The following is a 27,853-nucleotide window of genomic DNA, read 5'->3' as shown; positions in this document are numbered from 1 at the left end:
ACAATAATAATAATAATAATAATAATAATAATAATAATATATTTAATTTGTAGGGCGCTTTATAGTTGTGGAGCAAATCTCAAAGCACTACATTGTAAAAGAACATAAAAATTAACGAGAGTAAAAGAAAAAATAAGAGAATATAAAATAAGCAAGACTAAAACTAGTAAGGAGTAAAAAGAACACTAAACTAGTAAAAGAGTAAAAAACATAAAATAAGAAGAGCTAAAACTGGTAAAAGAACATAAAATGTGTGGAGCTAAAAGTAGATACAAATCAACAAAATACTCAGGTGGTCGGGGAGAGCATTCCACAGACTGGGAGTGGATGAGCAGAAAGCCTGATCTCCCATGGTGCAGAGTTTGGTCCTTGGGCGCTGGAGGAGGTTTGCCTGGCCGGAGTGGAGATGTCGTGAGGAGGAGTGAGGGGTTCTTTAAGGTAGAGGGGGGCATTTCCGTGGAGGCACTGGTGAGTGAGCAGGGAGACTTTGTACTCGATCCTGAGTGAGACAAGGAGCCAGTGAAGGGACCACATAATTGTGCATTCTGTACAAGCCCTGAAGTAAATGACAAATTACTTTTGGGGCACCATGGAGTATGAGACGTGCTACTAAGCGAAGGCTCGCCTCTGTGGCTGACCTTGGCTGCTAGGCTCCTATCTCGTCACCCTAGCAACCGCTCTTGCCCATATCTCCTCCTCCCAGGCCCTGCTATCAACGATTATGCGAAATGTCTCTCTAATACAAATTTACAAAAGGTGTTTACCTACGTACAGTACTTCTGTTTTATAACCATAATGAAAACCAGTGAAATCCTTCAGAACATACTGTATTTACACACTATAGTGTGCAGGAGACCTCTTAATAGCCTGCTACACAACGGATACGTTCTCCTACACACCTGCCGATAAGAGACACCTTATCTCGCTCCAAGTCAGGACGACGGCCCGCCAAGCTAAGGAACATGCAGTACTGAATAATCACAAAGTTCTGAGACTTCTGTCCCTCCCCCATGTTCCCTGAGGCATCTGTCCCTCCCCCATGTTCCCTGAGGCATCTGTCCCTCCCCCATGTTCCCGAGGCATCTGTCCCTCCCCCATGTTCCCAGAGACTTCTGTCCCTCCCCCATGTTCCCTGAGACTTCTGTCCCTCCCCCATGTTCCCCGATACTTCTGTCCCTCCCCCATGTTCCCTGAGACTTCTGTCCCTACCCCATGTTCCCTGAGACGTGTGTCCCTCCCCCATGTTCCCTGAGACTTCTGTCCCTCCCCCATGTTCCCAGAGACTTCTGTCCCTCCCCCATGTTCCCTGAGACTTCTGTCCCTCCCCCATGTTCCCTGAGACTTCTGTCCCTCCCCCATGTTCCCTGAGACTTCTGTCCCTCCCCCATGTTCCCAGATACTTCTGTCCCTCCCCCATGTTCCCAGAGACTTCTGTCCCTCCCCCATGTTCCCTGAGACTTGTGTCCCTCCCCCATGTTCCCTGAGACTTCTGTCCCTCCCCCATGTTCCCTGAGACTTCTGTCCCTCCCCCATGTTCCATGAGACTTCTGTCCCTCCCCAATGTTCCCTGAGACTTCTGTCCCCCCCCATGTTCCCTGAGACTTCTGTCTCCCCCAATGTTCCATGAGACTTCTGTCCCTCCCCCAATGTTCCATGAGACTTCTGTCTCCCCCATGTTCCCAGAGACTTCTGTCCCTCCCCCATGTTCCCAGAGACTTCTGTCCCTCCCCCATGTTCCCTGAGACTTCTGTCCCCCCCATGTTCCCTGTGACTTCTGTCTCCCCCATGTTCCCTGAGACTTCTGTCCCTCCCCCAATGTTCCATGAGACTTCTGTCTCCCCCATGTTCCCAGAGACTTCTGTCCCTCCCCCATGTTCCCAGAGACTTCTGTCCCTCCCCCATGTTCCCAGAGACTTCTGTCCCTCCCCCATGTTCCCTGAGACTTCTGTCCCTCCCCCATGTTCCCCGATACTTGTCCCTCCCCCATGTTCCCTGAGACTTCTGTCCCTCCCCCATGTTCCCAGAGACTTCTGTCCCTCCCCCATGTTCCCAGAGACTTCTGTCCCTCCCCCATGTTCCCAGAGACTTCTGTCCCTCCCCCACGTTCCCAGATACTTCTGTCCCTCCCCAATGTTCCCTGAGACTTCTGTCCCTCCCCCAATGTTCCCTGAGACTTCTGTCCCTCCCCCATGTTCCCTGAGACTTGTGTCCCTTCCCCATGTTCCCTGAGACTTCTGTCCCTCCCCCATGTTCCCTGAGACTTCTGTCCCTCCCCATGTTCCCTGATACTTCTGTCCCTCCCCCATGTTCCCCGATACTTGTCCCTCCTCCATGTTCCCTGAGACTTCTGTCCCTCCCCCATGTTCCCAGAGACTTCTGTCCCTCCCCCATGTTCCCTGAGACGTCTGTCCCTCCCCCATGTTCCCTGAGACTTCTGTCCCTCCCCCATGTTCCCTGAGACTTCTGTCCCTCCCCCATGTTCTCTGACCTTCTCTCCACCATTTATTTCAGGGCTGTCCAACAGAGCGGAAATGCCCTGGAAAATGTCTTCCTCATTGTTATGTGCAGTTGATAATATTGATATTTTTTAGAGTTAATATTTACATGTGTTGACTCTGTCCCTCCCCCATATTCCCAGAGACTTCTGTCCCTCCCCCATGTTCCATGAGACTTCTGTCTCCCCCATGTTCCCTGAGACTTCTGTCCCTCCCCCATGTTCCATGAGACTTCTGTCTCCCCCATGTTCCCTGATACTTCTGTCCCTCCCGCATGTTCCCTAAGACTTCTGTCCCTCCCCCATGTTCCCTGAGACTTCTGTCCCTCCCCCATGTTCCCTGAGACGTCTGTCCCTCCCCCATGTTCCCTGAGACTTCTGTCCCTCCCCCATGTTCCCAGAGACTTCTGTCCCTCCCCCATGTTCCCTGAGACTTCTGTCCCTCCCCCATGTTCCCAGAGACTTCTGTCCCTCCCCCATGTTCCCTGAGACTTCTGTCCCTCCCCCATGTTCCCTGAGACTTCTGTCCCTCCCCCATGTTCCCAGAGACTTCTGTCCCTCCCCCATGTTCCCCGATACTTGTCCCTCCCCCATGTTCCCTGAGACTTCTGTCCCTCCCCATGTTCCCAGAGATTTCTGTCCCTCCCCCATGTTCCCTGAGACTTCTGTCCCTCCCCCATGTTCCCTGAGACTTCTGTCCCTCCCCCATGTTCCCTGAGTCTCCTGCCCCCCCCCCCCCCCCCCCATGTTCCCTGAGACTTCTGTCCCTCCCCCATGTTCCCTGACCTTCTCTCCACCATTTATTTCAGGGCTGTCCAACGGAGCGGAAATGCCCTGGAAAATGTCTTCCTCGTTGTTATGTGCAGTTGATAATATTGATATTTTTTAGAGTTAATATTTACATGTGTTGACTCTGTTCCTCAACAGGGAGGGAAAGGGAGGATCGGGGTCCTGGTAGCTTCCTACATCCACTTCACCAGCACGTCAGCCAGGTAACACTGGTTATCAACTTGTACTAATATTTAATCTTTATTATCCAATATTGACGATGATGAAAATATGAAACCCCTTATTATAAAGATAGGTGGATCTTTATTGCGAAGTGTATAGATAAATATATCAGACGGCAAGGCGCACATCTGTAGATCAAACGGAGTGAGAGCAGTGATTGAACAGTAGGCAGTTTGATGGAGAGGTAGATATAGTGCATGTCTCTCTGCCAGGCAAAGGGCAGGATGGTTGATTGATTGAGACAGACTTTGAACTGGCCTGGCGTTTTGATATTGGGGCAGGGATCCCGTTGCCAATGGATTCCAGTGATATCGGTTACAAATGAAGTGCCAGCAGCGTGGAAGTCATGCATGAAGAAGACAAGTAACTTTTTATTTGTATTTCATTTTATTATTATATCGTTTTTTTTTACATCCACTCTTTATAGAACATTTGGATCATAAGGTGGATATACCAGTAGGGAAGTCAAAGTATGTACGTAGGTGTATGGAATATACCTATCCCAATTTTGGGGCATAATAATTATAATAATAATAATAATAATAATAATAATAATAATAATAATAATAATAATAATAATAATAATAATAATAATACTTCTATATTGCTCTCATCATGCTGTTGTGTTCATCTCATCTCTGTCCCCCTCCTAAAGCCCCTTCCCCTGCACGTCTCTCTCGCAGTATTAACCCATTGACTGCCAGTAAGTTCTCCTCTGCCTTCTTAGCTGCCATTAACACTAATGAAGCATTCCACCCTGACGCAGAGCTTACCTTCCTGTTCAATTCCACCTGTCTCTCCATTATGGACCCTGTAGCCCCTCTTAGACAGAGAAGACTCAAGCCTAAAAATTAACCATGGCTGAATGACACTACCAGAGCCCAGAAGAGAGAGTACAGGAGAGCTGAGAGGAAATGGAAGCATGACAAACTCCAGATTTCACTAGAAATGCTCAGGGACAGTCGTACCAAATACCAGGAAGCGGTTAAGGCAGCGAGAGTCTCGTACTTCTCTAATCTAATTAAGCAACCCCAGGACCCTTTTTTAGCACCATTAACTCTGTTATCAGCCCCTCCACCACTACCAGCCTGTCTCCTACACAGTGTGAGGAATATCTTAGATTTTTCATCACTAAAGTTGAGGACATTAGAGACTTCCGGTATGCCAGTAGAGGGTACAGACGCATAAGAAGCTGAGCTCCCGGGCAAAGTGAATTTCAAACACTCAAGAATTCAAAGAAAACATTCAACCAAGACAGAAATGTAGATGAGTGGGAGAAAGAAAGGGAAGAACCGAGAAAAAAAAGGAAAAGAACATTCAATAATTCGGAAAACGAGACGACAAAAGGACCCGACACCGAAGCTAGCGCTCACGCTAGCTTAAACAACCAGCAGCAGGCCACCAGCGCGCAGTCAGGACACAAGCCGGACCAGGTGGGCATAGTTGAAGCGATAAAAGAACTGAAAACCAACTTAAAAGAAGAGCTCAGGAGAGTTAGCGAAGACATAAAGGAAAAGCTCGATACTCGATGCATTTGAGATACAGAGCCTAAATCAACGAGTGGAAGAGGTGGAGAGCCGAGTGGACAAAATGGAGGACTGGATGTCGGAGATGTCGGACGCACTCAGAGCGAGTCTAGAGGAACACAGAGTCGCACAGTACAGGTTAGTTGACCTGGAATACAGGGCGAGGAAGAACAACATCTGCATATGCCTCTTTGAACTGCTGCCGTCAGGCAAGCGATACCGGAGTCTTATGGCGAGCACAGAAAGACTCAGAAGGAGCTTCTATCCCCAGGCCATCAGGCTGCTAAACGAACAATAATCGCTAAACGAACAATAATCACTATGCAACAACCATCAAATGCACACAGCACACACACCCACACGCACACACACACTCACTCAAACAAACAACACACTGCAGCACCCACTCTCCACACTTTAGATCACACAAACACACTTACACTTTATATTTATTGATAAAGGATTTGCACTACAACTCGTACACCTACTGTGAATTGTACCTAAACTGCACCTCGTCCATTTATGCCTTGCACTATATAGTATTGTATATTAGTACACTGCACAGTATTGTATATTGTATGGTAACTACGTCTACGAACATTGTACATATGTCTAAACTGAACACTGTGACCTCTTTTTTTTTCTTCTAATTTTTACTATGTTTTTATTTCATACTTATCTTGTCATGCACAGTCTCTGGAGCGCAACAGTAAGAAGCATTTTGTACAAAAGTATTCTGTACTTCTGTATGACAACTATTAAAGAAACTTGAACTTGAAACTTGAATATTCGGGATGGAAGAGGGAAAAGAGGGGGACTCGGTTCCAAAGTTTATCGAACAGTTTCTCAAAAACGAGTTATCGCTCCCACCGGACAAAGAACTCAAGCTGCAAGGGGCCCACCATGCACAGGCCACGATACCGCCAGAAGGCGCCACGCCGAGTCACATTATTGCTATCATCCAGGAAAACCTGACCAAGGAGCTGATGTTGAGAGAAGCATGGAAGAAGGGAAAGATACAAATGGCAACAAGGCAATCTATATCGACCATGACTATGCACCTGAAGTCGCGAAGAAACGAAGGGAGTACAACTGTATAAAAAAAGCATTAAAGGTCAACCTCCACGTTGTATTTTTGTTCAATAAACAATGTGGACTAGGCCAACAGTGGCTTTCATGAAGAAGGGGGAAAAAAAGTATTGAAATTGACCCAGTTTTAGCGTTTTTATCAAACATTTTGTCTGCCCAACACAATCACCACGCACGTGCATATTTTAATCAATGGTTCATAACGTGCGTGTGTAATCGAAATGATCGTCACAACAGGTGCAGGACAACAGGGGGCTCACCAGGGGGCGCTGAGAGTCACACAGCTAGTGGCAGGCAGAGAGCCTTGCTACCATAGATATATGCTTGCTACTACTAGCCGAATGAAAATGTATCTGTTTCACCTCACTATTGCTCCGTGATTATAGCCATCCATCCATCTCTAAAGCTAACCACTATTTGTAAAAGCCACAACCACGTTACCATATTTGTAATAATGTAAATCATTGTGTCGTTGTACACATATTGTGTTTATAACGTTAGTAGAGAACATAGCTTAGCTTGGTAGCTATTGTGCTAACAACATATCCCGACATCCGGCTCGCTGGCCGGCATGAACGGCCGACCCAAAATGGTTCTCTCCTCTCTGTACACCCCGTCCCCACGGGTGCCCTGCCGGGGGGCCCATGGACGCGACGGCGGCGGCAGCCGTAGGGTGCTCGAGCCCGTAAAGGCTAGTGTTACACGATAGCTATGAGCTAACTAGCGCTGCGGGCTCCGGCGCCCTGCGGCCGCCGCTGTTGTCGAGTCCACAAGCTCCTCCGCGGGGACGGGGGCACACAAAGAGGAGAGAACCACCCGCAGGGACGGCGGGCTATAGGCTAACGTCAGTGAGTGTAGTGGTCCCGACTGCGTGTAGCAGGGACGGCGGAGATATAGGCTAACTGTGATGCACCGAGTGAGCCACCATTGATCTAGTACTATGACCCGGACGGACATAAGGCATACGTTTCCTGAAGTGACGTCACGGCCGTGCTAGGTGCTAGCGTCTGATAAGCTTTTAGATTCGGCTCATTAATATGCACCTGTTGTCCTGTTGTGACGTCGGCGTTTGATAAGCTTTTTTGATTCGCGCGTGCATGTTATTCGTGCATGGACCTTTTTAACTCTTTCAGAGTGGCATTTCCGGTGTCAAATGGAAAAAAATAAATAATGAAATTATATACCAATGATGTAAACTACCCATAATTGATCAGTAGGGTTTAACCTGGAGGTTGGGCTTTAAAGATAAAAGGAATCCGCTTCCAGACTCCACACTACAGCATGAGGATCCATTGGGACACCGGAGTCAAGACCTACACGAGCGCAACTGAGGCGCACAGCGAGCTGAAGAAGCGAGGCATCACGGTGGAAGAAATGGAAGGGGAAAAGGAGAGAGATGGAGGAGAGGGAATGCGGAGGCGAGGAAAGCAGGACCAGACACCGGCACCAACACCAGGCAGGCAGAGGGGTCGAGCAGCAGCACTGAGGGCGAGAGAGAAGCTCAGCGAATACATATGTCGTAAATAACAATGAGCAGAATCAGTGGCGTTGTTAGCCCTAGCCCTGTCTCCTAGCCCCGGATCTAAAAAAAAAAAAAAAATTGTTTAAATTTTTATTTTTTATTTTTTATTTTTATTTTTTGTATGTCAGCATCCCCATTGTCTGTGCTGAATGTTTGTTAGTGTTTGGTATTTTTTGTTGGTTTTTAGTACTTTTAAACATTTTTAGTAAGTAGTTTTCATTTGATCCTATAATTCTTTCATTCACAGATTTTTTTTTAGTGTCCTGAAAGGCGCCTTATAAATCAAATGCATTATTATTATTATTATTATTATTATTATTATTATTATTATTATTATTATTATTATTATTATTATTATTATTATTATTATTATTATTATTATTATTATTATTATTATTATTATTATTATTATTATTATTATTATTATCATCCAGGAGGGAAAAGACACTTTGGATAGTAGGGACTGCATCTCTGCCTGTCCTGACCAGGAAACACTTTGCAACTGTGATCTCCTCTGGCAATAGTTGGATATTGTAATGTGTGGCGAGGGGTTGCAGCAATTCCACTGAGAGAAACTGGTCTGAGGCTGGATAACATGCCTGTATGCCTCTTGTTACAAAGGATCAGATTAAACCGAATATATATATTTATTTATTGATATATATTGCATAGTATTTGTATATCGTTTGATATCCCTTGTATATTCCTTGTACATATACACGGAATATCCCTTTAGCCCAGACCATAATATTTCATTCTCCTATTGGACAGCGGTCCACAGGCGCCAGAGCCGTGCCTCCGGAGTCAGGTTCAAAGTCACCGTCAAGACATGTCTGAACATGCCCGGCCTTGCCCAGGGCTACGAGACAGAAATGAGGCTGGCACTAGTTTGTTCACCGTGCATATAAATATGGCGCAGGTGAATACAGAAGCACTTAGTCTTGCTTAGTCAGAAGTCAAGAGTTACCCAATAAGTTGAAGCCTCACCCACGATACAACGTGCGGTGAAGTATGGCCTGTTTGGCCCCAGAATAGAGCATTGAGACCGCGTGCGAATTAATAACTGAATTGTCAGAGTTTGGCGCTATACCGTCGAGTGCGACATATTTCTATTAAGTCAGTAATAGTCTATTTGTGTATAGTGTATCGTGCGGCTAAAGTTCTACAGTGACCAGCATCACCAACGCTTCCTCGTATTAGCTAGAGTTCTTATCCAGGCTGGGCTGCTTTCATGGCGCTTTCACCCGAGGAGACCTAGACGAGAACCGTGTGGACATGTACACTGGATTAATCTACCCGACGACTACATAGCCCTTTGCGGCTGGATTATATTTGTTTTGGTCCTGTGATTTATGGAGCGGAGAATCGCCGACGCTTACACGTGTTGGATTTACCCCGCGAGGAGCCAAGTCGAGTCGGCGCCTCAGAGAGCCTGAGGCCGGCTAGCTTTCTTCACTGTGGAGCTACAGTCTACGGAGAACAGCTGTATTCGTCTGTGGATCAAGAGGCTATTGCACCGTCTCCTGTACTTGGAGTCTCCTTAGTCATCGTTGACCAGACTCTCTACTACCGACAGATCCTCTACCCCTGCTGGCTTACAACCAGGGGGACCCTTCCAGTATCTCCCGCTATATATTACTAGTGTACCATAGATATAATTCCCTAAGATTCAGGTTGTATAATTACCTCCTGCGTAACCAGAGAATGGACATTCATTGTTGATTTGCCTACGCACATTCCTTTGCCTTACAAGTGCATTCAAAGTATAATAGAGAAGTATTATGTACCTTTTGCTGCAATAAATACTTAAAGACAACTTTGTGTAGAACCGGTTCATTGTGGGAAGTGTTCATTATATTTAGATATCATGTACTGTATGGCCAGTAATTAAAGTACATAAAGCGGTAGTGGTTTAATGATACCATACTTATCAATACAGTCAGGGAATTGTACCCCTCAGTTACACCTCTCATAAGTTGTTATCCAACTCATGAGAACCTGCTCTCAAGCTCTTGCAGCATTCTGTCGACGACTGGATAGAACAGTCTCTGTCTCAGCTGATCTCCTGAGCTGAGGTCTGAGCTTGTGCCACAAGATGACTCAACTACATACTCGTCCATATTCATCAGCTGTATAAGAGCTCTATACGACAATCCAAATGCCAGAGTAAAGATTAATGGTAGCTTGTCGGACAGATTCAAACTGTTCAGAGGGACACGCCAGGGATGTTGTGCAAGCCCCGCCCTCTTCGCGATTTTCGTAGAACCATTAGCCAAAGCTATTAGAGAAAGTAAAGGGCGTCAGAATAGCAAGGGGTGACCACAGGATAGGCCTTTTCGCGGATGATATTATAATATACCTCCAAAACCCAAACCTGACCTTCCCCAAGTTAATGACCATACTAGATGATTATGGCTGGATGTCAGGATACAAGCTGAATGTCGCAAAAACCCAGATTCTCACCTACAACTTCTCACCCAGTAATGGAATGAGGAATGATTACAAACTGAATTGGGAAGCTGAATCAATGACATACCTGGGAGTGATTATCACCAAGGATATGTGCAAATTAGAAGTGGCTAATTACAATCAGATTAATGATAAATTACAGAAGGATTGGTCGAGATGGGCTACACTCATGATGGATTTCAGTACCAGAATAGAAGTGATCAAAATGAATATTCTGCCAAGGCTGTTGTATCTTGTCGTATATTTGGCTAGTACTCTCCTCTGCCTACGTGTGTGGAAGACCACCGGTCTGGTGCAGGTGTAGAAGTGCAGATGAAACCGAGTCCCACACAGGTGCGATTGGAGTGGTATCAGAAATAACTTTTATTTAAGGCGTCCTGGCAACGGCCGTCTCAAAGCATTCTGTATGGCATATACACACTCGTTCTGGATTTCCCAGTATTTCAAAAGTATTTCAGTTATGGTTCTGGTCTTCTTCAGCAGTTTTAGCAGTTTTCAGCAACAGGAACCGGAACCTTCATCATTGTCCAGTTGGCTGGTGGTGTCTTGTCAGCTCTCTCATTCCGTTCGTCTGTGGTCTCTCTTCTTCTTCCCGGGGAGCGTGCTTTTGAACATTCCAGGCACGCCCCCTCTGCTCACGTCATCAAGATGACAGACACACACATACAACCAACCAGAACAGCCAGAGGCCATCTCTGGAATGTGAGCCAGAGAGGGAATCTTCCCTCTCTCTAATGCGACCGTTGTCACACAATTTCTTGATTGATTAAAATAGACTTGTTGCATTATTTCATGTCATTTCTTATTAAACATTTATCTCTGGTCTGGTCCTAATACACCTCTTCGTGAAATCCCTGAACAGATTTGATGATCAGATAAGCATTTGGATAATTCCAGTAATTTACAGAGGTTCCAATATTTCAATAACACTTAACTTATCATAAGATCATCCAACATTACATGAGTAATTCTTCAGACGTTATTGTTTGTTTAACCATATGATACTAAATGATTTACTTGATAATTCCAGTTATCGATATAGTGAGAACCAAGCTTTTGATATATTTTTATTCAGAATATTAAGCTAAATGTCCTTATTACATTTTTAGGTTTGTTTGCTGCTAATATTTACCTATAAATCCTGCTTTTGGTCAAAACGCTCTGTCCCTTTGTGGGCAGAGCTCTGTAGGTAACTGTGCTGGTCTAATTAGGAGCCAAGCTTACTGTCCCAGTGGCCTACAGCTGTTAAGAAGATTAGAATAGGATCTACTTCGAACGGGTCCATAAATTCCTCAAGCCTTTTGTCTCAGTTTTAGCTGGGGGCTATTCCTGTCATGTTTTTTTTTCTTTTTTTTTTGATTTTTCTCCCATCCCACTGTTAGTCGTTATGCCAATTCCCAACCCCCTTCCTGGTTGTTGCGCACCCCCCCCACTGTTGGTCCGGGAGGCCGAGACTGTCACATGCTTTCCTCCGACACATGTGCAGCCAGCCGGCAGCCAGCCTGGCAGCGCAGATTCTCACCGGAGAGTGTAACGTGTGGAAGGTCACACTACCTTTCTCCAGATCCTACCCTTGCTGTGCAGGTGCCCCGACCCAACTGTAGGGGTCGCTGTCCACAACACCCAGGACCCACCCACGGCTTCCCTCCCCCTAACTCAGCCAAACGAGTTAGTATAGCGATCAGCCATACTAACCATACACAATGAAGACTTGTACCTGTTCAAAATCATGATAATAGCTGGTAAGAAGGCCATCACAAGGAGCTGGCTCAAAGAAGCCGCTCCAGACAAAGAGACATGGAGGGGAATAGTGGAGGAGATAAGCGAAATGGAAAAAATGACATTCTTGCTGAGATTGAAGGCCGAGACATACGACAGATGCTGGTCGAAATGGACAACATATGAGCCGTCAGACGGTTAAAGACTGCCATGACACAAACAAAACAGACCTGACATATCAAGAGCAAATACAGCTCTCTCCCCCCCCCACCATACAACACTGTCTTGTCCTGTGAGTCCTGTTTGTCCTGTCTGTCCTGGTGGTGGTTGTCATATTATTAATGTAAATGTATGCTTATGAAACAATTGAAAAATAAAGAGTTATAAAAAAAAAGTTGAGGACATTAGAAGTAACATATCACCCCCCACACTTATCCCTACTGCCCCCCTGAACTGTCCTTCCTCCCTGTCCTGCTTAAATCCTATCACCCTAAGCCCCCTCTCTGAGATCGTTTCTGCCATGAAACCTGCTACCTGCCCCCTGGACATAGTTCCCACTCTCTATATATTTATACAACACACTTATCCAATCCTTGGCACATACTGACTGGTTCCACCTAACCCAACTGCACAGTACAGACCATCTATGATTATATTGACAGCCCATCTATGATTATATTGTGGTGACCTATATTAAGAGACATTCACCAAGGTGGGCTTGTGCCTTTAAGAGTGTGGGTTGTACTGGTTAGGGGAAAGGTTAAATGCCACTTCCGGTTCCGGGTGACGGGTAGTTGTTATTGTAAATGCTATGTGTAGGATAAGTAAAGTACTCAACTCGACCTACGTCTCTGGCTCACTACTTTCTTATCGCCACATTGGTGACCCTGTGAAGAACATTTGTTAACGTTAAAACAACATTAGCATTATGTCTCAAGACAACGGCGTCGCGCAACCGCTAGCACCCGCGCCGAATGCTAACGACGCTAATATGTTACAAGCAAACATTTACGCTGCGACCGTCAAGTTGCCCGACTTTTGGCAGCATAATCCCCGGCCGTGGTTTCAACACATCGAAGCCCAATTCCAGCTGAGAGGAATAACGCAGGACATAACCAAATACTTCCATGTGGTGGCGGCGTTGGATGCTTCGACGACGGCACGGGCGATGATGCTGTTGGAGGATCCGCCGGCAGCTGACAAGTACAATGTGCTAAAGACATTCCTTCTGAAGCTGTATGAACTGTCAGAGTTAGAGAAAGCGGACCGCCTGCTGTCCCTCAACGGCCTCTGTGACGGCAAACCATCAGAGTTGATGGAGAAGATGCTGGCTGTGCTGGGATCAGCAGATCCCTCCTTTCTGTTCACGCACATTTTCCTACGGCAGCTTCCAGTGCCTGTGCGCACGGCACTGGCCAGTTCCCTCCTCTCCTCCACCAAAGACTATCGCGGCCTGGCTGCAGAAGCAGACAGGGTTTTCCTGGCCAACAGGCAGCAGCAGTTTGTCCATGCACTGCTGCCCCACCAGGGCACCTCAGCCCCACCACTGGATGCTTATACAGACACCGCGGCTGCGGTGACAGCCCGACGCCAACCCGACGACGGGCTCTGTTATTACCATGCCAGGTTTGGGGACAGGGCCAAGCAGTGTCGCAAGCCATGCAGCTTCAAGGGGCAGGGAAACGCCAGGGCCGGCGCTCATTAGTGGCTGTGGGTGCCGGCCATGACTGCAAGCTGTTGTTCATCACTGACTCCTTGTCCGGCCGGCGGCTGCTGGTGGACTCGGGCGCACAACGCAGCATCCTGCCGGCACAGGGCGGGACGGCAGACACGGGCCCCAGATGGACGCAGCGAACGGTACGCCCATACGTACTTACGGCACCAGGTATGTGGAGGTGTGTTTTGGGGGGCGCCGTTTCGGCTGGGGTTTTGTGATGGCTGCGGTGTCCACGCCGCTCCTGGGAGCAGACTTCCTCTGTGCCTTCAGTCTGTTGATAGATGTGAAAAACTGTCGCTTGATCAATGCCCTCTCTTTTTCCTCTTACCCCTGCACACTTGGGGCGGTTGGGGGGGCGGAGCTCTCTGCCTGTTGAACACACTTGCCACCGGGGACCCGTATGAACGCCTGCTCGCCGGGTTCCCTGACCTCACCACACCCACGTTCTCATCTGCAGTGGCCAAACACGGGGTGGAACACCATATTACCACCGAAGGCCCCCCAGTCTATGCCCGCGCACGGCGTCTCGACTCAGCCAAGCTGGCAATCGCCAGGGGGGAGTTTTCCACCATGAAGCGACTTGGCATTGTGCGCCGCTCGAACAGCCCGTGGGCTTCTCCATTACATATGGTTACAAAAGCTGGCGGGGGTTGGCGCCCCTGCTGTGATTTCCGTCGCCTTAATAACGCCACAACCCCCGACCGGTACCCTGTCCCGCACATACAGGACTTCTCTACCCACCTGGCGGGGGCCGTCATGTTCTCCAAGGTGGACCTGGTGCGCGGGTACCACCAGGTACCGGTCCATCCACGGGACGTGCCCAAAACAGCTGTCATTACACCCTTTGGACTTTTTGAGTTCCTAAGAATGCCTTTCGGACTCATGGGGGCGGCGCAGACGTTTCAGCGGCTGATGGACTCTGTGCTCCAGGACATGCCGTTTTTGTTTGTGTATTTGGATGACATTCTTGTAGCCAGTGCATCCATAGAGGAGCACATGACACACCTCCAGCAGCTGTTTCAGTGGCTCAGTAAACACGGCCTCATCGTCAACCCGACCAAGTGCCAGTTCGGGCAGTCCTCCATCACCTTCCTCGGACACCACGTCGCTCCACAGGGAGCCACCTCACTCCCCGCCAGGGTGGAGGCCGTTGCCAGTTTTCCTCGCCCCCGCACCGTACGGTCTCTACAGGAGTTCCTGGGCATGGTGAACTTTTACAACCGGTTCCTTCCCCATGCTGCCCACCTCATGCGCCCCTTGTACGAGGCCCTGCGGGGCAAGGTGCCCAAGGACGAGTTAGACTGGTCCTCGGAGATGGACAGCGCTTTTGGGGCTGCCAAGACCGCGCTAGCCAACGCTGCTCTGCTGGCGCACCCCTCTCCCACTGCCCCGGTCGCCCTCACGACAGATGCCTCTGACTATGCAGTGGGGTGGTGTGCGAGCAGTGGGTGGGCGGGGCCTGGCAGCCACTGGCCTTTTTTAGCAAACAGCTCCGCGACAATGAGCGTAAGTACAATACTTTTGACAGGGAACTGCTGGGTCTGTTCCTCGCCACTAGGCACTTTAGATTCCTGTTGGAAGGCCGCCAGTTCACTGCCTTTGTGGACCACAAGCCGCTGACGTTCTCCATGGCCAAGACCTCGGAGCCGTGGTCGGGACGTCAGCAGCGGCAGCTATCGGCGATCTCCGAGTTAACCACGGACATTCAGCACGTGGCGGGCAAGGACAACTTTGTCGCCGACTGCCTCTCTAGGGCGGTCATCGGGTCCGTCCACTTGGGACTCGATTGGGACAGACCAGATTGGGACAGACCAAGCCACAGACTCAGACATTCAGGCCTACCGGATGGGCCCTACTGCACTGCAGCTGGAAGATGTGGTGTTTGACACAGCTAATGCCACTCTCCTCTGCGACATCTCCACTGGCCAACCGCGCCCTATGGTGCCTACGGCCTGGCGGCGCCGGGTTTTTAACATGATCCACGGCCTTTCCCACCCAGGTGTGAAGGCCTTGACTAAGCTGGTGGGGGTCAAGTTTGTGTGGCCTGGCCTCCAGAAGGATGTTAGGACCTGGGCTGGCTCATGTGTGGCGTGCCAGCGCGCCAAGGTGCACCGCCATACCAAAGCCCCTTTGGCACCGTTTATAGTGCCGGAGAGGCGGTTCGATCACGTGAATGTTGACCTGGTGGGCCCCCTGCCCCCCTCCCGCGGATATACTCACCTCCTCACCATGGTGGACAGGACCACCAGGTGGCCGGAGGCTGTTCCACTGTCCTCCACTACGGCAGCGGAGGTGGCCCGGGCTTTCATCGGCTGCTGGGTGGCCCGTTTTGGCACACCGGGGGACATCACAAGCGACAGGGGCCCCCAGTTCACTTCGGAGCTCTGGACTGCAGTTGCAGAGCACCTGGGGGTGAAGATCCACCGCACTACGGCGTACAACCCGCAGGGCAACAGGCTTTGCGAGCGGTTTCATAGGGACATGAAGGCCGCTCTTCGGGCTGCCCTTACGGATGGCAACTGGGTTGACCGCCTCCCGTGGGTTTTGCTTGGTCTTCGTTCTGCCCCCAAAGAGGACCTCCAGGCCTCGTCCGCCGAGCTGATGTATGGCCAACCGCTGCGGGTCCCTGGGGAGTTTCTTCCGGAGGCCACAGCTTCCTGGTCCGTCGCCTCCCATTGAACAGTGTCCCGGGGTGTTGCCGATGCCCTTATTCCCATTCCAACATCCCGCCACTGCTTTCCCCAGTCCTACATCCCCAGGGACCTGCCATTGGCCAAATATGTGTTCATCCGGCACGACAGCCATCGGACCCCGCTGCAGCCCCCTTATGACGGGCCTTTCCGTGTCCTGGAGGCAGGCACTAAAAACTTTGTTGTGGACATGGGGGGCAGGCCGGAGCGGGTCACTATAGACCGTCTTAAGCCTGCCCACTTGGACAAGGACGAACCAGTTCAGTTGGCCCTACCCCCGCGGCGGGGTGCCCCCCGGTTTCGGCTCAGACCCCTGCCCCATCCTCTGTTCCGGCCTTGGCCCCTTCCGTGGCCCGGCCGCTGGTCCCACTTCTCTCCCTTAATCCCCCTCTGGTTAAGCGCAGTCGGTTTGGCCGCTTGATCTGTCCCCCTCCACGTTGACTATTTCATGCGGTAATCTGTTCATTGATGGACTGATCACTGGCTATTAATTAGTTGCAGTTTTTGTTTTGGTGAATTCTGGGGGGGCCTGTGTGGTGACCTATATTAAGAGACATTCACCAAGGTGGGCTTGTGCCTTAAGAGTGTGGGTTGTACTGGTTAGGGGAAAGGTTAAATGCCACTTCCGGTTCCGGGTGACGGGTGGTTGTTATTGTAAATGCTATGTGCAGGATAAGTAAAGTACTCAACTCGACCTACGTCTCTGGCTCACTACTTTCTTATCGCCACAATATCATCCATATCCATATCATGCTGTGATGTTATGCATACACTCATGTAAATGATGTTCATTAATTTGCATTGTCCTTAATAAACAAATCTTAATCTTAACCCATCCTGCATATATGTTGCCTAGTATATATTACTAGCTTAATTTTTATTGTTTACCTTTTTACTCATAATATGAATAGTAGCACACTTATGTAGTCGGCAACAAGCATTTGACTGCACATTGTGTTTGTATGACGGAGTATGTGACAGATAATCCTTGATTTGATTTGATAATAAGTAAGTAAGTATATCTGCCTACTGTATCAACCTAATTGCCATTGGAATATTATGAGTTGGTGTGATAGCAATATAACCACCACACCACAGCTGTATACCACAGACTTAACTCCCAGTCTCCCACTGCAGCACTGGTTGATGCATGTAATTGTATTTATTGTCTTCTATTGTTACGGAATACATAATCTAGCGGATTGTCTACAGACGTGCTAAGTGTGTTAGCCTACATAGACACAATAGAGTTAGCTAGCAGACCGAACAGCATAGCAGTAACATTTGTAACTTTGTTAGTGGCTTGGTCAACACATCTGCCACCATGTATTCTGTGGGACGGTACTCAATTGCAATCACCATCAATATGCTGGAGTTATCAGACTATTAGACGACAAATAACTGAATCATTTTAAGTTATTTTAAGTTATACCAAAAACCTGTACGGACTACAACATATGCCTTATATCATGCCAGTTATGGTACCTTGTGTATACTGCACTTTGTGTATACTATTTATTTACTCTTACTCATTGTATATATTCAGATATATAAAAATCCTTTATTGCCTATATTTATTGTAACATATAATATAACCAATAGGGCATACAGACCCTCATCTGCACCTTTGTTTACACAAGTTTGTTTTTCTCATGTTTTCCCCTCGATGTAGAACCTTTCGATCACGTGATCGTGTTTGCACTAGAAACAAATGTTTGCGTCGCAAAACACGTAGTCTCGTGCATCATCGCATGTGTCTTCCTGTAGTTTCTCTATGTGAGCTAATGCCAGAGTTCTCTGCTTCGTTGTTGTGAGGTCACAAAGAGGTCACAGGAAAGGTCATAGAGAGTGTGGCAGGTCTCTGTCCAGCGGAATAATGCAGGAAAGAGGAAGATGAGGTTGTGTTCCAGTGTGTGTCCACGCCTGTGTCTCCAGTGTGTTCACCCATGATTGTCAGCTGACTGTTGCGAAAGTGCTGATTGTCGAAAGCTGATAACATTGTTCCTGTCGTCCGGATCTTGAGCTTGCATGTGTGTGTGTGTGTGTGTGTGTGTGTGTACACAAGCATGCGCATGTTTGTGTGTGCGCACCTGCCTGTATATGTGGGTGTGTCTATGAATCTGACAGATGAGTGATGAGTTTAGCCGGCAATCAATATTGCGTCTGTGAGACAGAGCGTTGGGGTCTGACGGGAATTATTATAAAACCAACAGAACTCCAATTTGGTGATTTTCCTTGTTTTACTTTTTTACCCGGCTGACTGACCACTAAGCTAACTAATAAGCTAACTAAGTTTCAGGACCCTAGAAGTCATGGCATATTGTAGAATAATATCCAACATGCATGGTTATTAATGGTTATTAATATGAAAATAAGGCAGCAGTGTACTATAGTTTATACTAGGGATGGGCATACATTTTCGAATAATTCAAAGGGTTATATAATATAATATATAATATTATATATTTAAAATCTAACTTTGTGAGTTAACGAAATAATCATTTGCAGGGATCAAAGCCAAATTTGTGATTGATTAATTGAATGAAAATGTTATTAACAGATTGCAGAATGGGTACAATACAGTACAGCTCAATACACACAATTGTTTTTTCTTTTTTATCCACTTTTTCTCCCATTTTCTATATTTTCTCCCATCCCAATTTCGTATCATCCAATTCAACCCTCCCCTGTCACGAACGCTGTTTCTTGCCTCCCACAAGCCGGCTGCAATGTGGACTAAGTCATACATAGCACAAGTCCCCTCCGGTACTTGAGGTAACAGCAGTCGCATCTTTTCACCTGCGCAGCTCGATCTCTCAGTGGCGAGGAGTAACGCATGGGAGGCTCACGCTGCCCCCGACACTTCCTGATTCTACTGCGCAGGCGCACCAACCGACCTGTAGGAGTCGCTGTCCACAATGCCCGATCCCCACCCATCAGTTTCCCACCCCCTAATACGGCCAATGTGTATTAGTATGAACGACCAGCTAAACTGAAAGCAATGTGGAGCGCTGGGCTCGAACAGGCGAGCCCAGCGTCTCCGCATTCGTGGCGAGCGCCTTGCCCACTACGCCACATAATACACACAATTGTTAATGGGATGCAGACTAGAGAAAGACTTTCGTCTTGTTTACATCAGGGTCCCCCATTTTCAATTAATCATATGACAGACATGATGTGGTTAGTCATTTGAAGATCAAGATAAGAGGGCAGGATTTGAGATAGGTCACTGTAACCCTCAAACTTACAATCATTAATGTTAGATAATGTGGTGTGAAAACTCTGTTTATCTGAACGTTCAGTAGTATTGTCTGAGGTATTCAGGCACCTAGTGTAAGTGAAGCCAGTCTGACCTCCACTCATATATTATGCATATTTCCAAAGATAAATACACATTCTCATATTTAGTTTTTGCTATATGGATATTGCATTCTTTCATAGTGTAATATGCATATGAATTGGATATATTCTTCTTAATACAACACCACCTCGACTACCAGTACAGTACTGTGAAGATGATTTTGTCACATGGTGTGTATATCCAACAGCAGCGATGTATGTGTCTCTCTCAGTGCAGGCCTTTCTCTGGACCACTTCGCCATGAGGAGGTTCTACAACGGGGTCTCCTCCCTGATGACACCTTCTCAGAAGCGGTAAGAGCCTCATCGATTGACTGACTCCCACCAGAGATATCCCCTCACAGGTCAATAGGGGGTTAAGGGTCAGCTCTAGTTCAGCTCTGAGTCTCTGATCTTCCCTGGAGGCAGGGGGATCTGTTCTTGTGGCTGTTGACCTCAGATTACAAGGGCACGCGTCAAACGAATCGGCTGCTTTAAACCTTCCTGAGTAGGTAATGATTCCAGTGAAGTGATTGTGGTCCTTTTGTTGCTCAGCGTGGCATCGTACTAACACTGCCGGGGTTACAAAGGGACATAGATGTGAAGCGTTCATTGTGACAGGTGAGCGAGTGAGTGAGCGAGTGAGTGAGTGAGTGAGTGAGTGAGTGAGTGAGTGAGTGAGTGAGTGAGTGAGTGAGTGAGTGAGTGAGTGAGTGGGTGGGTGGGTGGGTGGGTGGGTGTGAGTGAACAGGATCCTTGAAGTGCTTGATTTGACAAAAAGAAGTCCATGCCTGGAATTCCTTGAAAACAGCAAATTCTTTAACAAGGTGCTTAAAAAGTCCTTGGAATTCAAACCATTCGCATTGAAAGTTTTGTTCATCCATTATAATAAAAAAAAAAACTCTGAATCAAGAAATTCAATTATTTTAATCTAAAGTGTAACTAATTGTCGGAAATTAGTTTAATAAGAACAAAGCGGGGCTCGCTTGTGGAAAATCTATCAAATGAAAAGTAAATTTACCGGGAAAAAAAGTAAATTTACAGAGGAGGAATGATGGAGAGGGACTCAGAATCATCCCCCCTAAATTTACCGGTCTTCCTCATGCTTGAGGAAGACCGGTAAGGTCGAAACGTTGCATCTACTGCCTGTTTTGTTTATTAAAATCACCTGGAACTACAAGTGAGTTGTGAGCCCCGCTTTGTTTTATGTATTACTGTTTTTACAGTTTGGCTCAGCACCAACAAACGGAGGATGTGCGTTATATTTTTTCTGGAAATTAGTTTAAGCCATAAATATTGGATCAGATGTTAAAAAAATAAAAATAAAAAAACGCATTTAAAAGTGAATTGGATCCCTATGCCCTTTTAAAAGGAAAAATAGTGCTTGGAAAAGTACTTGAACGTCCTTGAATTAAATGTTTCAACGTCTGTGGGAACCCTGGAGTGAGTGAGTGACATCCTGGGACTATGAGGTGCTTAGTCTCTAAAAAACGAAATGGTGTATAATACCAGGAACACGAGTAGTATAGGTTCTGATTCCCATTTATTTATTTTTGGATCAGAACGACTCATTCATTCAGTTATGGCGTATATTACACAGATACTGTAGGTCTGTGCTGTAAGGGATGGAAGGAGTGTTTCATTACACATATGAGTGCATGTGATAGTATAAAACTGAGTTCTTTGGATTGATATGATGAGCCAGGAGACGAAGGTGAAGTCAATCGATGGTATTTAATGACACAGGAACACACAGAACGAGGAACAGTCCTGGAGACCACAGCCCTCCATGGGGGCTGTGTGGCTCCAGAATGATGACACAATCATGCTTTTATACTATGTGGGTTCCAAATTTAACGAGCCACTGGTTAATAAATAGATGATCAGACAGGCTTGGTCGTATATGGTCATATGTGGGGGTATATGTGAGCTGTTGCTGAATCTGATAATATGTCCATCTTTGCTCCTCTCACTCAGTGGCCTGTGGCCGGATACAGAGGTCACACAGGTCAAGGTATTTTGGGTTCCTGGCTGGCGTCGTCACTCGACCCATTGGCACAGTGCGGGAGATTATGCTCTTAGATAGAAGAGCTTAGAAGATATTAGATATTAATGATTATATTAATGAAATATCTATCACATGCTTACCAACTGTTCGCCTGTCTTATTGCAACATCTATCACCGACATCTAAGAAGGGAGATCCCCCTTGAATGGCCCTTCTAAGGTTTCTCTCTTCCACATTGCCTGTGGAGCATTTTTTCCTATTGCTAGGTTATGGTGAGTTTTTCCTTACCTTCGCGTGGGCTATGTCTGGGAGTGTTGCATTCATTTTGCATTTATTTAAAAAATGTTGGACTTTATGGTGTTTTTGTTTTGTTCTTGATTTATTGTGATGTTTCTTCTTGACTTGTTTAAAGAAGACGTGTCCGGCCCATGGGGACATTAACGTGTGTTGTTGGGCCTTATAAATAAATTTGATTTGATTTGATTTGATTCATCTTCTTTCTCTCCAGGTACGTGTGGCTGCTGGGCAGCCTGTTGAAGGGGGGGATGATTCTGAGTCCCTCTCCATCCTTCCTCCTCTGTGTCGTTCTTCACGGCATTCCCAGGATCAGGCCCGATGGAGGTAAAGCACGATAGGAACAGACTTGCCCCGGTCAAGTGGGAGTCAACAGGTTGTAGATAGTTGTAGAAGCCACGACAGTGGCTCAGGAGGTAGAGCGGTCGTCTGGTAATCAGAAGGTTCCCGGTTTTTCGATTCCGGCTCTTTTCCGGTTCCGTGTCGAAGTGTCCTTGAGTGAGACACTTAACCCCTAACTCAGGGGTCGGCAACCTGCGGCTCCGGAGCCGCATGCGGCTCTTTAGCCAATCAACTGCGGCTCCCTTTTTAACTTTTTATTTTTTACATTTATTTTTTGTTCTCTTATTTTGGAGATCGATGTCATACTGTGACACTGAAATGAAAAAATATTTCATCAACTAAAATATTTAGCCAACAAAAATATTTCATCAACTAAAATATACAGTACGTCACACCCCGCGCCTCTCCCTGCCGTCTGTAAGTGGCTAATCTTGAGTTTCCGACCCCCCAGTAAGCTAACCATGGATAAATCCAAAAAAAGTTAAGTCTGAGGAAAATAGAGGGTTTAATTCAGCGTGGACAGATTCATTTGCTTTCACGACTAACGATGCAGGCTTATGCAGGCTTACCTGTACCTGAAATTGGCAAACAACGAAAAATTTACTTTTTATTTGATAGATTTTCCACAAATAAGGGAAGGACTCAAATATACCTGAATAGTTCAGGGTTTTATTTCAAAGTCGGTCTACAGACACCAGTGTTTTGTTTCCTCTTCTGTGTTTTATTTAAAAATAGGTCTACACAGCCAGTATTTTTTCTCCTCTTCATAAGAGTTTGAGGTTTTCCTTTGTTATAACAGGTAAAAACAGCAATAAAAAGTCAAACATTTTCTTTTTGTTGCTTTATAATTCCATTAATGCAACAAACTGTGTGCTATAAGTATAAAGTATAATAAATCGCAAATTACTTTGGGTATGCAATTGTCAGGCGTTTTATGCTGAATGTGGCGTATGCTTGGGGATATATAAAACGTTATACACTGTGTTATCTTCATTTTAAGGGTAAATAGTTTGTGCGGCTCCCTGAGCATTTTATTTTGTGGGAGAGGGGAAAAGTGGCTCTTTTGATAGTAAAGGTTGCTGACCCCTGCCCTAACTGCTCCCGATGAGCAGGTCAGCACCTTGAATGGGAGGCATAAATTGTAAATCGCTTATGGTAAAAGCGCTATGTGAATGCAGTCCAGTCCAGAAGCCCCCACAGTGCATTTATCGCACAAGTATTATTAATTCATTCATCAATTTCTTTGTTCATTCACTCACTCACTCAGACAGTCAGTGAACTTGGAGAACACAACAGCAGCATTGCATCTAGCTTGGATTAGTATTCAGTCATTCATTAATTTGTTCGCTCGTTCATTAATTTGTTTGTTTGTTCATTCATTCATGTTTTTGTTTATTTGTTCATTCATTTGTTTGTTCATTCATTTGTTTGTTCATTTGTTCATTCATTCATTTGTTTGTTCATAGGTTCATTCATTTGTTTGTTCATATGTTCATTCATTTGTTTGTTTGTTTGTTCAATCATTTCTTTATTTGTTTGTTTGTTTGTTCAATCATTTGTTTGTTCGCTTGGTCACTCACTCACTCACTCACTCACTCACTCACTCACTCACTCACTCACTCACTCACTCACTCACTCACTCACTCACTCACTCACTCACTCACTCACTCACTCACTCACTCACTCACCCACTCACTCACTCACTCACTCACTCACTCACTCACTCACTCACTCACTCACTCACTCACTCACTCACTCACTCACTCACTCACTCACTCACTCACTCACTCACTCACTCACTCACTCACTCAGTTCCTTGTGGGCCTGGAGGGCACAACACAGCAGCAGCACAACAACACAATACCTCTAACATGGCTACGTCTCTGCACCATATCCACTAGTTCCTGTTAAATGTATTCACATCCAGCTGTGTCCTACTGAGTGGGTCGTGTGCATGTGTTCCCAGGATGCTGCCTGTTCCTGAGAGTCTACCAGAACCTACAAGCCGTCTGCACCTCTGCAATCTAGTAAGACCCGCCTCAACCCCTGTGACAGAGTCGTCTTTTACCGCTGAATGCCACGGGGCGCCTTAGCTGAGCACCTAGCATCACTGAGCACAGGGTGACAGTTACCATCTTCCTGGACGTTTACTTTTAAAACAACATTGCTCACTATTACACTTACTCTACACTTACTCTAGATTTCTGTATATTTTATATTAGAATGTATATACATAACATAGGAAATGTATATCCCGGACCGTATTTTATTCTTAGGCTTATTTTATTCTTTATTCTTAGGCTTATTTTTATTCTTTATTCGTGACTTGTTTTGCCTACCTAAATGTTTACTGTTTACTGTGAGCGATTTGTAGTGCCAAATTTCCCTCGGGATGAATAAAGTATTTCTATTCTATTCTATTCTATTCTATTCTATTCTATTCTATTCTATTATCGTATCTCTGCACATGATATATTTAAGAAATGGCACTGCAGGGGGATGGTAGCATGCTATGTAACATCATAGCTGCGGTGGCATCTCAATACAGCTTTTGTACAATATCTGATTCCAGAAACCCCCTGGCCATGGCGTTATAACAAATAGCATGTGGCTATCGGATTGCCCCGATCGCAAACTAACCGTTGTATAATTTATAAGGCTGTGTGTTTGTATTCATCACAGTCACGTCCAAGCGGGGAGGACAGACAGGCTGTACTTTGTTCTCCAGCCAGCTCAGCTGCTCAAGGGAGACATCATGGTAGGTGGCATGGTTTCCTCACATCATCATTATGATACACTAGTTAAACACAATTTCCCCACAACAAAGCAGTAATTATGAACGGGTTGCTGTCTTTTAATGCACTGTGTGCCTTTTACATTAAATTACTCAGAACAGAGTAAATCATCACCCCATGCACCTCATGGTACCAAAGCACCTCAAAGGCGCTTAAAACAAAATTACAAACATCACAAAACAAACTGGTCAGACTACTACTTGACCTGAAACCCAGAACCCACCTCACCCCTGCCCACTTTGACAACCTAGGATGGCTTAGAGTAGACGACAGAGTACAGCAACTTGCAATGGGCCTGGTCTACAAGATACACTATACGACCGGGGTACCCATGTACATGTCAAAATACTTCCCAAAGGTCAGTGAATACCACAACCACTACACCAGAGGAAGCTCAACAAATCATGTTAAACCCAGATTCGGCTCAAACAAGGGACTAAACACGTTTCGCAATTATGCCACAACAATGTGGAACGCCCTACCCAAAGCTGTAAAGGAATGTGAATCCCTACCCACATTCAAAACCGCTCTTAAAGAGCACCTACGGGAGGCTGCAATTCGAAACTGGCCACCGTAAATGCCCAAAACCCCCACCACCTCCTAATAGACAGTCTCCTCCCCACCGTATGTATATATTCTCTCCCCGCCGTATGTATATTTCTCTCCCACCCACCCACCCCCTCCTAATGTACAGTCCCCTCCCCATCATCATATGTATACTCTGTCAGGATCTAGGGGTAACAGTACTGTATATTTGAATACCGTTTATGTCACAAATGTATCAGTACTAAATACCTATATGTCCCTATGCCATAAATGTCATGTATGTTGTGTATGTCATAAATGTCTATATGAATTGAAAATGGGGGACCCTGATGGAAACAAGACAAACGTCTTTCTCAGGTCTGCATCCCCTTAACAATTGTATGTATTGAGCCGTACTTGTTGTACCCATTCTGCAATCTGTTAAATAAAGTTTTCATTCATTCATTCATTCATCAACATCAAACCTTTATTTAACCACAAAATAAAAACCCATTGAGACAGAGGTCTCTTTTTCAAGGGTGATCTGGCCAAGAAGGCAAGCACAAATTATGACTAAACATACATAACAAGACACAATACACATACAGTAGACTACCATACAACCGATATTTTAAATGAAAAGTCAAATTCAGTTAAAAAAAGTAAATACAAGCACAATAAAACAATAGCAATAAACCAAACATTTTTATTCAACATCAAAGCAGGAGCAGCAGGTGGAAAGGATTTCCGATATTTTTTGTTTAAAACAATACAAGGAGATCGGAGATGCCAATTTGAGACGTGTCTGGAGGTCATTCAGGACCAACATAAAATAGGCTTATTTTACTTGCCTCACTACGCACGGCTGTATTTTAAAGCGCATCCAGGTGCTGGATCTGAGGTTGAGCGAGTTTTGAAGTAATTCAAGCTTGAAACTGATGTACCATGGACGTTTTCCAAGAACAGCCTTAAATATAAAAACATACCAGTGCTGCAACCTGCGTGTAGCCAGTGAAGTTCAACCAATTAGTGAATAGAGTGTACAGTGATGCGTCCTATAAGGTGAATTGCTGCCGTCGGGGGTGGAAAACCTCATATCTCCAGTTTAGGTCATTCTTGGGTTTTCATTTGAAAGTTTACATGGTTCCTCTGTGTGGCGAGTGGGTTTCATGACCCCACTGTAGTATCCACCATGAAATCCATTCAAAACCCCGGTGTAAAAATCCAGAATTTTCCCAAGGGGATCAATAAAGAAATGATCTTATCTTATGTTAGAATGTCAAAAATACACTGGTGTCAATCTGACAATGAGGTTGTGTTTCTCGTACTTCTTGCACATTACTGCTCAATTGCACAGCCCTGTTCAATATTCCATCCCACTGTATTGTTATTATTTTTCTAATTAGTGTATAATGTATATACTTGACCACATCGTGCACAATTGTACAGCCCGGGCCTATTTTATTTTATAATTCTATTCTATTCTATTGTGCTTCTATTTTCATTTTATTCTACCTTTTTATTTTATTCTACCGTAATTGTCAAAAAACATGACCAAAAACGACCAAATAAAATTCCTTGTATATGAAAACTACTTAAAGCAATAAAAGACCTTTCTGATTCTGATTCTGATTAATAACCAGAAAAGTTTAACCCCTTTAGGACACGAGACTCTGATCACCCCGTCAACAGCGAGACGTACTGTAGGTGAACCGGGACGAGGCAGGGACGTACTGTAAATGTTTCTCTTTCTGATGGCAGGTGGCGTGTTATGACAAAAACAGCCGTGCCGCCAGCCGCCAGGCCATCTTCCGCCTCCAGTTTCACACAGGCGTTATCCGTGGACACGCCCTCACCTTCTCCAAGGCGGAGCTGGACTGCGCCGGCGGAGGTAGGCTCTGTGTTTATGGCTCTGCGACGCGGTCTCTCCCTCTTTCATCTCTCTCCTTAATCTATCGCCTTATCGCTCCTGGTTTAAACTTTATTTCAACTCGTGAGACACTGAGGTTACCCTCATTTACAGCAATGACAGGCTTACAAAACAAGCAATTATTAGAAATGTCATATTATATATATAGGCACAATAAATAAGAATAAACAATAAAGAAACACACAAGTCGACACACACACAGTGGTCGGGGGTCATACGATATGCACCTCCTCTTTCGTGATCAAAGTGGAGTCACCTGGTGAAATCAACGTTTTCACCTTAACCCTTTCACTGCCGCGCTACCAAAACGGTTAACCCTTTCACTGTGACAATACACAGAAGGTTAACCATTTCACTGCCACGCAACAGTTGGCGACCGTCGGTT

At 46.0% G+C, this 27,853-nt stretch overlaps 1 protein-coding gene across 2 annotated transcripts in view; it reads left to right on the top strand.

Annotated features, from left to right (window-relative positions):
- Positions 1–27,853, top strand: part of tns3.2 (tensin 3, tandem duplicate 2) — a 258,371-nt gene that overhangs the window by 45,386 nt on the left and 185,132 nt on the right. For both annotated transcript variants that reach the window (XM_084308688.1, XM_084308687.1), the window contains exons 5-10: positions 3,422–3,486; positions 19,810–19,890; positions 22,091–22,203; positions 24,185–24,245; positions 24,901–24,976; positions 27,300–27,429. In XM_084308688.1, coding sequence (XP_084164814.1) covers positions 3,422–3,486; positions 19,810–19,890; positions 22,091–22,203; positions 24,185–24,245; positions 24,901–24,976; positions 27,300–27,429 — 526 coding nt within the window. The remainder of the gene's footprint in view (positions 1–3,421; positions 3,487–19,809; positions 19,891–22,090; positions 22,204–24,184; positions 24,246–24,900; positions 24,977–27,299; positions 27,430–27,853) is intronic.

Source organism: Notolepis coatsorum (assembly GCF_963971535.1).
Source record: "Notolepis coatsorum genome assembly, chromosome: 2".
Lineage (NCBI taxonomy): Eukaryota > Metazoa > Chordata > Actinopteri > Aulopiformes > Paralepididae > Notolepis > Notolepis coatsorum.
Note: the sequence above shows the minus strand (reverse complement) of the source record. Positions and strands in the feature narration are given on the sequence as shown.